General features: G+C 43.8%; 1 protein-coding gene across 1 annotated transcript in view; it reads left to right on the top strand.

Annotated features, from left to right (window-relative positions):
- Positions 1-13766, top strand: part of IQCA1 (IQ motif containing with AAA domain 1) — a 139726-nt gene that overhangs the window by 19930 nt on the left and 106030 nt on the right. The window contains exon 5 of the mRNA XM_039228605.1: positions 5796-6001. Coding sequence (XP_039084536.1) covers positions 5796-6001 — 206 coding nt within the window. The remainder of the gene's footprint in view (positions 1-5795; positions 6002-13766) is intronic.

Consider the following 13766-nt stretch of genomic DNA (forward strand, 5'->3'; position numbering starts at 1 on the left):
TCTATATCACGAAACATGCATGAATACACACGTATTAACGGCACAGCATGGTGTAATGGAAGGAACACAATGGAAGGAATTGGGAAACCTTCCTGCCGGCTTCTTCATTAACGTGGATGACCTGGGAAAGCCACTTAGGTATGATCCTCAGTGTCTTCATCTGTTCAATGGGTAGTCACATCCTCATATCTACCTCCAAATGGACGTGGACGCCAGGAAGGGAAAGCAGACGAAGAACTCTCAGGACCGAGCGCTTGCTACTCCCCAGTAGAAATCCAATGAGAGCTGAGAGATTTCTCTGCTTTGCTCAAAGATCCCGGAAGCGCAAGGAAGTTGGCTGAACACTTTGTAGAGTTCTAGAGCTATTGCCAAGACCCAAACCAGAGCCACCTACCATTGTTTCATTTTCAGAGACAACAGGGAAAAAGAGCAGCTAAAAATGCATTTTGCACATATGCATCTGTGAAAGAAATCTGCTGTAAATTACCAGAGGAACAATGTAATGGAGGGTAAAGCAAGATCATGTGATTGGCTGATAGAGAATCAGAAAATTAATGCAAGATTTCTGAATAATTCTACACATTGATCACAGACAAAGAAATATGGGTACAGATCTATTTTAACCTCTTCATGGAAATAGTGAACTTTAAAATAATCATTGAAGAGAGCAAATCAGAGAACTCTAGATGCTGGCGAGGATGTGGAGACACGGGCACCCTCCTACACTGTTGGTGGGAATGTAAACTGGTACAGCCCCTCTGGAAAACAGTGTGGAGGTTCCTCAGGAAACTAACAATAGAACTCCCCTATGACCCAGCAATAGCACTGCTAGGAATTTACCCAAGGGATACAGAAATGCTGAGGCATAGGAGCACATGTACCCCAATGTTCATAGCAGCACTCTCCACAATAGCTAAAACATGGAAAGAGCCTAAGTGTCCATCAACAGATGAATGGATCAAGAAGATGTGGTTTATCTATACCATGGAATACTACATGGCAATGAGAAACAATGAAATCTGGCCATGTGTAGCAACATGGATGGACCTTGAGGGTGTTATGCTGAGCGAAATAAGTCAGGCAGAGAAGGACAAATATCATATGTGTGCACGTATAGGAGGACTAGGAGGAACTTAACAGAGGACCAATCGGGAGAAGAAGGGGGGAAATGGTGGGGGAAAGGGAGAGAGGCAAACCATGAGAGACTCTTGAATGCTGACAAAAACTGAGGACTGATGGATGTGGGGGGGAGGGGGGGTGGGCATGAAGGAGGGCACTTGTGGGGATGAGCACTGGGTGTTATGTGGAAACTAATTTGACAATAAACTATTTGTAAAAAAAAAAAAAAAAAAGAATTAGCATATTTAATACTTGACATTTAACAACATAAATTAGGTAAAATACAAACTTAATAAAACCATAGTATTTCTTGTCAAAAAAAATAAAATAAAATAAAATAAAATAAAATAATCATTGAAGAGATCAGGCAAAAATTTTTATGTGAATTATAAGCTCCTACTTCATACATTGAAAATGTAAACACTAAGAATAAAAAATATTATCTGAAAGGTACAAGAATTTGGATAGTTTTTAAGATGATTAAATAAAGGAAATTTCTATCTGTTTTGGTACAAGATGCAGAATATAGAGTCAAGGCCTTTAAGCACATGCATAGCAAGGAAATTTAGATCATTTGCTTTTAACATTGTTCTTGAAAGTGATCCTATAGTTTTCATTTTAGATTCACTTTTAATGTGGTTCTAGGGTTTTTACCTACCACAAAAGTATGTTTTCATTATATGAAATTCAGACAACTAGATTATTTCCTTAGACTTTCCAATGCATATTTTTAAAGTATTGTATGTGTAATTTCTTTCATCTTTTTTCACTGACTTTGTGTTGTTAAGTAGGTGCTCTATTCTAACAGCATCTTGATTGTATTTCTCGTTGAGAAATCAGTCCTAGAGGTTCATGGGTATTTCTCAGAGACTGTGTGTGTGTGTGTGTGTGTGTGTGTGTGTGTGTGTGTGCGTGCGCATGTTTCAATTAACTATTTCATCCATTTGGAACTATTTCAATATATGGCATCAACCAAGTGCTTAAGATTATCTTTTTTTCCAACTAGTTGGTTTAAATTTATAATTTTGTTAATGTCTTTTGTAAACAAGGCAAAACTTTGTTCTGTATTTGAACTTTATCCTGTATTTGTTTTGAGGCTTTTGAAATGAACTCTAATGTTTTTCTCTTATCCCTGAAATTGTCTTTACATGGTGTCCCCCTAGCACTCCTGTATCGCACACACTGAGACCTCGGTGCACCAGATGATAGGCGACAGCCACAGGAAATGCCCCGAGGGGTCATTCGGTGCCAGGCTCTGTAGCAGGGGCTCACACAGAGCATTCCGCTCCATCTTCACAGTCTCACCCTGTGCCCATTAAAGAGGAGGAAACTAAACCTTAATGGTATCAATGGCTTTTTACAAAATATTCGAGGTAACAAGTGGCTGAGCCTCGACTTACACCCGGTCTTCTGCTGGAAACCCCCTACCAATGGCTTTGGGTCAGATAAGCCAGGGAGTGATTGTTTCCTGCCTCTGCCATTTGCCAGCTGTGTGAATTGGGGAAAGTTAATTAGCCTCTCTGGTTCATTTCTTTATATGATAAAAATACCTGCCTGGCTGGATTATGCTAAGGGTTGAGGGATTACCTTTGTAGAGTGAATGTGTACTCACTCGGGAAATGATATGTGCATCATCTTCTGTGATTCTTCTTTTACACACCCCCTCCTCCTCCGTCTCCCCCTCTCCTCCTCTCCCTCCTCCTTCTCTGTCATCATTTTAGGCTTTGCAAGGCCAGACAATGTCTGCCACAACTATTCAACATTGTCCTTGTACTCAAGCAGCCACAGACAATAGGTAAAGAAATGGGCTGGGGCGCCTGGGTGGCTTAGTCGGTTAAGCGTCCGACTTTCGCTTAGGTCATGATCTCACGGTTCGTGGGTTCGAGCCCCACGTCGGGCTCTGTGCTGACTGCCAGCTCAGAGCCTCGAGCCTGTTTCAGAGTCTGTGACTCCCTCTCTCTCTGACCCTCCCCTGCTCATGCTGTCTCTCTCCTAGAAATAAATAAAACATTAAAAAAAAAAAAAAAGAAAAAAGAAATGGGCTTGGCTGTGATGCAGGATAACTTTATTGACAAAAACATGCATTTGAACCAGGTTTGACCTGTGGGCTACAGGCTACCAAACCCTGGCCCGGATAGTTATTAGCATCACCTGAGGATTTTCCAAAACTACTAGTTTCTTGATTCTTCCTCACCTCCAGCATGAAACTGGGAATCTTTTTTTTTGTAAGCTCTCCAGAATTTTGAGGAAAGAAAAGAAAATGTGGAAAAATAACTCACCAGTAGATTTGAGGATATGTTCCAAGTAAAAACACTTCCCCAAACAAAATGACTATTAAGAAGGAGCAAATATAAAATATAAAGAAATTCTGGGAAAATAAAAGGCGTGCCCCCAAAGGCAAAATAATAATAACCCCCCCTAAAATGTTAAGTAAATCCAAATAATAGAGGTGTCTGCATGGCTCAGTCAGTTAAGCGTCTGACTCTTGGTTTTAGCTCAGGTCATGATCTCAAGCCACAAGTCTGGATCTGTGTTGCGAGCCTAGGGCCTGCTTGGGATTCTCTCTCTCCCTCTCTCTCTCTCTCTGCCCTTCCCCTGCTCTCATATGCTCTCTCTCTTCTCTAAATGAGTAAATAAACTTTTTAAAAAATAAGTATAAATAAATCCAAATTAATAAATGGACATAACTGGAAACCACATTAGTTCTGGAAGATAATGTTCAGGAAACCTCCAATAACACAGTGCAAGTAGATAAAGGGGAGATGGAACATATAGAAGAAAAGTTCAGCCTTGCAGAAGATTAATCTGGTGGTCTGGCAATTTTATCTAATATTTATTGCAGAAAGAGAAATGGGTGGGAAAGGAAATAATAGAAGGGAAATTTTCAGAGCCAAAAACACAACTTTTTATATTGAATGGACCCACCAAATGGAGAGTATGACAAATGAGTAAGTGTCCACACCTGCGCACATTTTGATACATGTTCAGAGCTCCAAGTGTACAGCCAGAGGGAGAAGACCTTATGGACGAGGAGCATCCATGTCCAACGAGCAGTCACGGGCGGCTCTGCATGCGGGAAGTCTCCTCCAAGGACACTGCCAAACTGCCATTCAGGTGGGAGGGATCCGAGAAAACACCTGCAAAGTGCAAGTACTTGGAAGATTCAAGGCCACACGTATCCAGTCTGAACGTTACGCTCGTGGGCGTGTGTCAGCAAAATGAAGAATGAACACACGAAAGAAAACAGAGAAACCAGAACAACTTATGGTTCAACTTAACTAGCGTTTGCTAATTTCCACGGTGTAACTATTCCCATCGCCCATTCAAGCTGCTAGCCGATCTAATGCAGTTGGGAATGTAGGCACCAGGGCACACCATTAAAAAGTATTTTCACCATAGAGACACAACAGATAGAAATAATGCCAAAAGCATCAATGATATAGTAAAATCCAGTCCAAAAATTAGGAAGTGATGAGTTTTGAGTATTAAGAACTTTGTGATATAATTTACTTGATTGCAAGTTTATACAAATCAGCATTTTAAAATGCTAACAATTAACAATGCATTTAACAACCAGCTTGCACAATTCTAGAAAATGTGTCAGTTGGATCTCACGAGCCATCAAGGGCTGACTGCAGCATACCACTGAATATGCTCTTTATTTGCTCAATGGCCTGGGCCGACTCTCTAAACGCCTTGGAGCTCAGATCCTCTATCTGTGAAGGAAACAGTGCTTCAGCTCACAGAGATATAATTCCAGGTTCAAACTGCCCTGTGGTGTTTTCCTTCTCCAAATCCCTCTTTAGTTAGAAATTTCCATCCAAACCCATGTTGTAAAACGTCTTTGGGTCAGCTGATATTGTTCCCTACTATGTTGTACATTACTCTCACCTTGCCAACTCCATTTTAGAGATTCTAAAGAGCAGGAATTATGTCTCAAAATATTTGGTTGGTTTTTTTTTTTTTTAAGTAAGTACTACATCCAAAGAAGAGCTTGAACTCATGATCCTGAGCTCAGGAATTGCATCCTCTATGGACTGAGCCAGCCAGGAGCCCCGCAAAATGATTGTGTATTTTCTTTCACCACGACCCCAATGATGGTGGAGCAGTGCTGAGCATTTGACTGGTACTTACTAGCCGACTTCTGTTGACTTGCTAACCAGCAGATTTTGAAGTAGAACATTATACCAAAAAGATGTAATATCAGAGTGAATGTCCGGAGTCAGCTGAGAGTTTCCTCCTTAGGAGGGGTCTTTAACAACAGAAGAGGTGTTTGTGGAATTGATTTGGGGGTAGTTTTTCTTGAAATCAAAGTGCCCAAACTTTCCACCAGTCTTGCTTCAAGTACTTTCTTCCTCTATAATCTTTGCTCTCCCATTAACGAAGATTTGGAAACATTTTACCTTCCATAGCATGAACAGTTTTTTGTAGTGTTGATTGAATATGCATTTTTCAAGCTAACTGCCCCCCAGCTGAGAAATGGTGTGAAGTGATCCCCATCTTTCCTCCCCATGGTGGTGAATCACTTCTTCAGACTCTCCTGCCAGACCTGATTCGCTCGCTCTGCATGCGTGTCTCATGAGCCTTGATAAGATGCCACTGGAGATGTTGACATACTTCATGAGTGTCTGATGATCTTTACCAGCATGAGAACGTTTATGATCTTGTGTTTTCAGAATCCACCTCCTCTGTTTAATGAAGTCAGTGCCACCGTAATCCAGGCCGAAAAGGTGACCTCCCTAAGGAACGAGGTACAGGTAAAGCATGAGAAGAAGTACAGAGAAGCCCTGGTTAAAATCAAGGATGACCTGAAATTAGTAGAAGGTCCAGATATTAAGGACAACCTACAAGACCAAATCCGGCATTGGTTCATCGAATGCAGGTAAGTGTGAGCGGCCCAGTGGTGTGTCCTGATTATCTTTTCTATAGGGATTGAGGCTCCTGTATGTTTTTAAGCACAGAACCATGTCCATATAAATAGAGTCATGTTTTTTTTTAAGTTTATTTATTTTGAGAGGCAGAGAGAGCAGAGGAGGAATGGAGAGAGATAGAGAGAGAGAGAGAGAGAGAGAGAATCCCAGACAGGCTCTGTGCTGGCTGTGTGGAGCCTGATGCAGGGCTCGAACCAAAAACCTGAGCCCAAAACCAAGAGTTGGACAGCTTAACCGACTGAGCCACCCAGGTGCCCTTGATTCATGGAGTTTCTAGGACTCATCTTAGAAAGTGAAATGTCAAGGCTAAGAATTCAGGAAGGAACTTTTTTTTTTAATGAGATTACTTTTTGTGCTGGTGTTTGGCTTGGTTTGGTTTGGTTTGGTTCAAATAAGGTCCATCTGGTACTTCTGTGACCACATGGAATTGTGCATCATGAGCAGATGACACAGCCCCACCATGGTGGACTTCCCAGGCCAACTTTGGCTGGAAGCCAAGGGATCCAGCCACAAGCAAGTCCTGGGGTCTGACCACCTCTCTACTTGCATGAGCTCGGGACTCTCAGTCTCAGCCCTTCTCTGTCACAATTCTGAGGCAGCTGCTCAATGTGCGACCTGAGACCAGGGCCCTGGGCCTCCTCGAAATGTTGGGTGGCTCACTGTTCTGGGAACCAGGCCCCAGGGTCCGCATGAACGGTCTTCCTTAATACTCTTGCATGCAATGTTAACTGACTTAAAGCTTGCTTTACAAAAGAGGGTTTTTGACAGGTATTCATTTTTACAGAATCACGCATGGCTAGAACAAACACCTGTGGAACACAGAAGTTTCAACAGCAGAACAAACACTTTGGAGGCAACCTTACGAGAGCAGTTTTAAAAATCTGTTTTATTTCGAGAGGGCAGAGAAAGAGGGCAGATTGTAGTGATCAGTCCCAGAAGCCATGGAGGCCAGACTTGGCCATCTGTTTCCTTTAATGGAGACCGTGCCATATTATATTGCATTCAGAGACGCTCAGACACCCACTTTGGTTAGCTCTTCAGAACCGGAGAATTTAACCATTGGCGATAGAAAATCAAACTTCCTCTCAAAAAAACACATTAAAAGATATTTATGTCCATGGTAGGCAGCCTCTAAGATGACCTCCAGTGACTTCACCTCTTTCTTGTCATGATGTCCTTCCCTTGACTGTGTCTAGACCAAACACTTCACTTCTAAGGGAAGAACAGAGGCAAAAGTGAGGGGGTGTCATTGCCATCCTGCCCACCTCCCTTGCCCTCTCTTCCTCTCTCCCTCGCTGCTCTGAGAAAAGCCAGCTGCCCTGTTGTGAGCTGGCCACGGGAGACTCCCACATGGGAAGGAAAGGAGGGCCTCAATCCAGCAGCCTGGGAAGAACTAACTTCCACTCACAGCCACGCGATGACCCTAGATGTGGTTTCGTCCCCGGAGAGCCTTCAGATGAGACCATAGCATGGTTTTCAGCCTGGTGGGAGACCTTGAGGCAGAGGCCCTCAGTGCAGCCACATCTGGTCCCGTCCCCACAGAAACAGTGACAACATAAACGTTGATCATTTCGATCGCCAAGTTCTGATGAAACGTTACGCAGCAGTAGATTTCACATATACATCGAGATATAGGGACATGTCGGCCATCATAAACTCCTCTTGTGTTAACTCTATGTGGCAATTCTGATACAGTTTCCTCAATACTTAAATTGTATAGCAAACTTTCTTTAAAGAAGGCAATTCAGGGGCACCTGGGGGGCTCAGTCCGTTGGGTGTCTGACTCTTAATTTCAGCTTACATCATGATCTCGTAATTTGTGAGTTCGAGCCCCATGTCAGAGTCTACGCTGATAGTGCAGAGCCTGTTTGAGATTTTTCCCTTTCCTCTCCCTCTGTCCCTCCCCCACTTTCTCTCTGTCTCTCTCTCTTAATAAACTTTAAAAAATATATTTTTTTCAAAGAAAGCAATTCACTGAGGGCCTGGGTGGCTCAGTCACTTAAGCACCTGACACTCAGTTTCAGTTCAGATCATGATCTCATGGTTCATGAGTTCGAGCCCCACATTGGGCTCTGTGCTGACAACAAGAAGACTGCTTGAGATTCTGTCTCTCTCTCTGCCCCTCCCTCCTCCTCTCCCTCCCTCACTCTCTATCTCTCTCAAAATAAATAAATTAACTTCAAAATTATTTTAATGCTCAGAACACCTGGATGGCTCAGTCAGTTGAGTATCCCACTTTGGCTCAGGTAATGATCTTGTAGTTCGTGAGTTTGAGCCCCACATTGGGCTCATTGATGTCCATGCAGAGCCCACTTCAGATCCTCTGTCCCTCTCTCTCTCTCTGCCCTTCCCCACTCGCCCTCTCTCCCTCAAAACTAAATAAAACATTTTTTAAAACAAAGAAAGAAATCGATTGCTTTTAATTGGGAAGCTCTGTCCTTTACTATGTGAATGCAATTTGAAAATACTGATGATTTTTTAAAATTCAATATCGAATAAATTTGTAAACTTTTCTTTTTATACCTTACTGATCAAGGCTATGTTATAGCAAAATGAGGTATTTTTTAAAATTTCTTAATGTTTACTTATTTTTGAGACAGACAGAGCATGAGCAGGGGAGGGGCAGAGAGAGAGGAAGACACAGAACCCGAAGCAGGCTTCAGGCTCTGAGTTGTCAGCACAGAGCCCGACATGGGGCCCGAACTCACGAACCACGAGATCATGACCTGAGCCGAAGTCAGATGCTTAACCAACTGAGCCACCCAGGCACCCCAGTGTTTTCCATTCTTAAAAAAGGCATGTCTTCTGTTCTTCAAATATCAAAACCCAGTATTCTTATCTCTAAGTTTGCCCTCGGACCCGTCTCCTGCACACAGTCTAAGCAAAGCTTAAATTTGCCAGTTGTAGGTAACTCAGAGTCTTCCAGTTTAAGAGAGCGTCCTTCAGGCTGTCTATTTTGAGCACACTTGGAGTCCGTTCAGATGCCTACCAGGAATGTTGCCCCACTTTTCTTCCCCTTATGGCCCCTAATGAGAAAGGGAAGTGAAACCTTCATGCCGACAGTTAGGGGTCGGACAGGTGTGACGACGTCTGGGCATGTGCTGTTGTCACTCCCTGACCAGGTCCCGTAGGTGAGCAGTGTACTTACCTGGTCCAACAGGAATGGCAGCCCACTCGGTCCCTGCGGCTTCCTCCTGCAGCCTGTGGTTTCTGCCATGCGCCCCCGATCACTGGGCACCTGCAGTCCTGGCCTCTCATTTCTGAGCGCACCCTCACTGCGATGCTGGTTCTCTTGGGAACTCAATGCCCCAGGGGCACAGACCCTCACCCACCAAGCCCCTCCTCCTCACTGCCACCCAACCCCTCCAACCCCATCCAACCAAGCTGCACGGGGAAGGAAGACAGACACCGCCCAGATGTTCCCAGATTCTCTTCAGCCACCTGCTGGGATCTCAGCAGTGACCCCCTCCTTCATTGACACCCTTAGAGTGTGAGGCTCAAGGACTCAGGCAGTGTCCCCATTCATGCACCTTCTGCTTCCTCCCACCCCCCTCTGCCTCACTAACTTCTCCTTCAGGTCAAGACTCTATGAAACCCCCCTGAGGGCTCTCCCTTGAGAATCCCTCCTTGTCCCCTGCTTGAGCTCCGCGTCGCCCCACACCCACCATCCCTGCCCCTGACAGCTGGCATCATGATTGAGAGCACAGACTGGACATAGCTGTGTAGGCTTCGTTCCTCTTCTCTGTGGTCAGTTTCCTCATCTATGATGTAAGGACAAGACTCAGCACCTGCTTCATGGGGTTGTTTAGACACGCGGGGTGCCTAGACCTGTATATCAGGTCATGACTGTCTCTCCCATCCTGTAACCACCTGCTCACTCACATGCCCCTCCCCCAACCACTCAGCAAGCCCCGTCAGGACCAGGCTGGCACTGAGGAGGGAGTGGCGTATGAATTCCACATGGAAGGGATGAATTGTGCAGGCGATGCTATCGCCATATTCCATTCTTAGCCAATTGCATAATTGTGTCCAGAGCAAATACACTTGGGATGATTTTGTGCAGTTGTGGACATTTAGGTAGAAAGGCATAGTTTCAAAAGAATTGAGACTTTAGATGATACCACGTTGGTTTATAATTAGAATTCTCATTTTTTACAAAATGTTTTTAGAGAGAAAGAGAGAGAATGGGGGGGGGGGGCAGAGGGAGAGAGAATCTTAAGCAGACTCCATGCTCAGTGCTGAGCCCAATACAGGGCTCGATCTCAAGACCATGAGATCATGACCTCAGCTACAATCAGAGTCCGGTGTTTGGGGCACCTGGGTGGCGCAGTTGGTTAAGCATCTGACTGGCTCAGGTCATGATCTTGCGGTTTGTGAATTTAAGCCCCACATCAGGCCATCGGGCTCTGTGCTGACAGCTCAGAGCCTGGAGCCTACTTCCGATTCTGTCTCCCTGTCTCTCTGCCCCTCTCCCACTTGTGATCTGTCTCTTTCTCTCGCTCTGTCTCAAAAATAAACAAACATTAATATAAAAATGAGTCCATTGCTTAACCTGCTGAGCCACCCAGGAGCCCCAAAACTCTCATTTTATAAAGAGAATGATATGTCCTGTGTTCACAAATCTCAGTTATCAGGAATTTTCCACCGCTTTCTCCAGGGCTGCAGAGAATGGTTTCCACAAGCCTGTCTTCTATAAATGGAATGATTCTCAATTTTTAAATAGATATTTTAAAATCCAATTTACCATTAGGCGACAAAACCAAGTTGAAAGCTCTGTGTACAGTTATAACCCAGAATAAGCTGAAACATATTAAACATACCCACACACACATATTCATACACACATTTAACTTATTAGATACGTGTCTGTACGTGCATGGAAAATTTCTGGAAGGATACACTGGAAACTGTTTGCTTGGTTATTTCTGGGGACTAGAGTGGTAATGTTATCTTTTACTTTATACCCTGTGCTGTTGGAGGTCTTTTTTTTTTTAATAAGTATTATTTTTATAACAAAAAGCCTCATTAAATATATTAGAAGACAAGGAAAGATAAGCAATAAATTTGGGATAATTCAAAATAAATATGTAAAATTCTAAAACCCTAATTTTCAAAAAGCAGGTTAACGAAATGCGTGTATGACACTCTTGGAAATCATCCTCTGGTCAAAGGATGGGGAGACACGAGACTGGCAGTAAATGTGAGTGGTCTCCCGGGAGATTCGAGGGAGACCTTGGGGGCCCCTGCTGTCTTCCTGGGAGGGGCCCCTTGCGTTGCTCCCGGGGAGGCAGGCTCCTCTGGGGACCCAGCCCTCGCTGGCCAGTCCCTGAGAGCAGTCCATCCGGGTGTCACTGGCCTGACAGTCTGGAGACCGAGTTAGGGTCCCACGGGTATGCTGAGCATCACTCACAAAGACATCAAGACTCCTCTTTTTGAAGTAATGTAAGGTCAAGGGCAAATTCATTTTCCTAATTGGATTACATGAAACTGATTGACTTTGATAAAAATCCTTTCCCTTGCTTTTTTAAAATCAAAGACAAATAAAAAGCAAATATTGTCTTTGGAAACATGAAACATGACCTGTCCTCAGGCTAAATTCCAATAAGACATAACATGTCATCTTGAAAAATTACCAGAAGTTACAATTTATATATACTCCCACGATTTGGAATACGCACTTGGAGCTCATTTAATCAATACGTATAGCTGCCAAATTATACTAGGATTTGTTTTTTTAACTCAATTTTCAAATTACTTTAAAGGAATCCTGTTTTTCCAATGTTAAATGCAACACATGCTCATGTAGAAAATGTGCAAGGTAAGGGAGGAGCTTAAAGAGGAAGATGAAAATCATTCCTGATCTTGGCACGCCAAGGTGGCTATTGTAAAAGTTCTCGGTAAATCTCCTTCTGTCTTTTTCTCTCACGCTTGTATTTAATATCAATTTTACAAATCTTTTTACATTTTTAAACGTTAACACTGGGTTTTCCATGTCCATAAAATATTTTCCAGAAGATGTTTCTAATGATTGGTTAGCCTTCTATGAGGTGGGTGCACTGGTGAAGGCAGTGATTATTACCTTTTTGATCTTTCATCAAATTGATAAAAGAAAAATGCTCTTGGTAATCTTTCCATCTGCACCTATCTCATTAATGAGGGTGGGGGTGGGTTTTGTCTGCAGCATCTCCACTGTGAACCACCCCCCACCCCCCGACTTGTATCCACTTCTCTCTGTGACATCATCTTTCTAAGTGATTTCTAAAAGGTAGTCATGTCTGTTACTGACACTAAAGCTGTTTTGGATACATTATTGCAATAATGACTTCTGAGTTACCAATTGCCTTTGATTTTTTTAGCTGGACTATAAGAAAGCTGGAAAGAGAGGAGGAAACACAGGGAATGAGAGAAATGAGAAATAATGTAACTGTTAAGAACCCATTGCTCACTTTCTGTGCCCTGGGCACCTCTGAGCCCCACCCTGGCCACCTGCACGAGGCGGACACCACACCTGCTGCCTGCGGTTGTCATGGGGGTTAATGAGGCGGTACAGATGAAATACTGGGGCCCCAGAAGTTTCTTGTCAGGGTTATGAGTATTTTAGGTATTTTTGTATTTTGTAAGATTTTCTCTAAAGAGTATTTTCTACTGTTATTGGTTGTATATTTCACTTACTGATTTATTTATTTTTCTTATTGAAGCACAGTTGACACAGAACACATTATATTAGTTTGGTGTGCAGCACAGCTGCCCGACCCGCCTGCACATCATACAGCGCTCCCCACGGGTGTCGTCCACATCCGTCCCCGCTCAGCACTGTCACAGTATTACTCACTGTTTTCTCCACGCTGTTGGTCGTGTGTTTTAGATAAGCTGCACCATTCGCTAAGTGACTCTCAGGTTATTCCTAGTAGCCCTTTCCTTGATTCTGTTGAATTTTCTTGGATGTGGAGTCATGGTCACGACGTGGCTGGTACTCTCTCCCCGACCCCAAAGTTACTGTTCTGGCTCCTTCCCCACCCAGTGGAGCAGGGGGAGGCTCGAGCCTCGCTCAGCTCACCCCAACACCTCCTCTTGTACTGTGTTCCCCTTCGCTTTATACTCGGGCTCCAGAAGCCGAGAGTCTTCTGGAAACTGAGGCAGTTGTGTTTATAATCCTTTGTACAGGCCCAACGATTCGAAATAGCTGTTTTTGTCAAATATTGCAATCCTGGAAACGCGATTTCGGTTGGCAGGTGCTTCACTTGTTCATCAAGGGAACACAGCTTCCTAAACGTCCGTCCTGCCCCAGAGCCCTGCTCAAATGTGGGCGCTCCATGTTCTAACACCACTGGCCTCCTTTGGTGACTGGATACATTAGGTGTGTATTAGTCTAAAATAATAATAATGATGATAATCAGAGACTAACATTTACTGAGCGTTTATTCGGAACCAAAAATTCCCAGTACTTTACACACTAAATAACTTAACCCATGCATTAACCTGCTATTGCTTCTGTAACAAATGATCACAAACATGGTGGCTTAAACCAATAGAAGTTTATTTTCTCCCTGTTCTGAAAGTCGGAAGTGTGAAATCAAAGGGTCCACCATCCAGAAGCTCAGGGGACAGTCTGTCGCTCGCCTCTTGCAGCTTCCGGAAGCGGCTGGCATTCCTTGGCTTGTGACTCCGTCCCTTCCCTGCTGTGTGGTCACACCACCGCCCCCCCCACACGTGTGC

The sequence above is a fragment of the Hyaena hyaena genome, unplaced genomic scaffold (assembly GCF_003009895.1).
Source record: "Hyaena hyaena isolate Hyena2069 unplaced genomic scaffold, ASM300989v1 scaffold_31, whole genome shotgun sequence".
In the NCBI taxonomy this organism is placed as follows: Eukaryota; Metazoa; Chordata; class Mammalia; order Carnivora; family Hyaenidae; genus Hyaena; species Hyaena hyaena.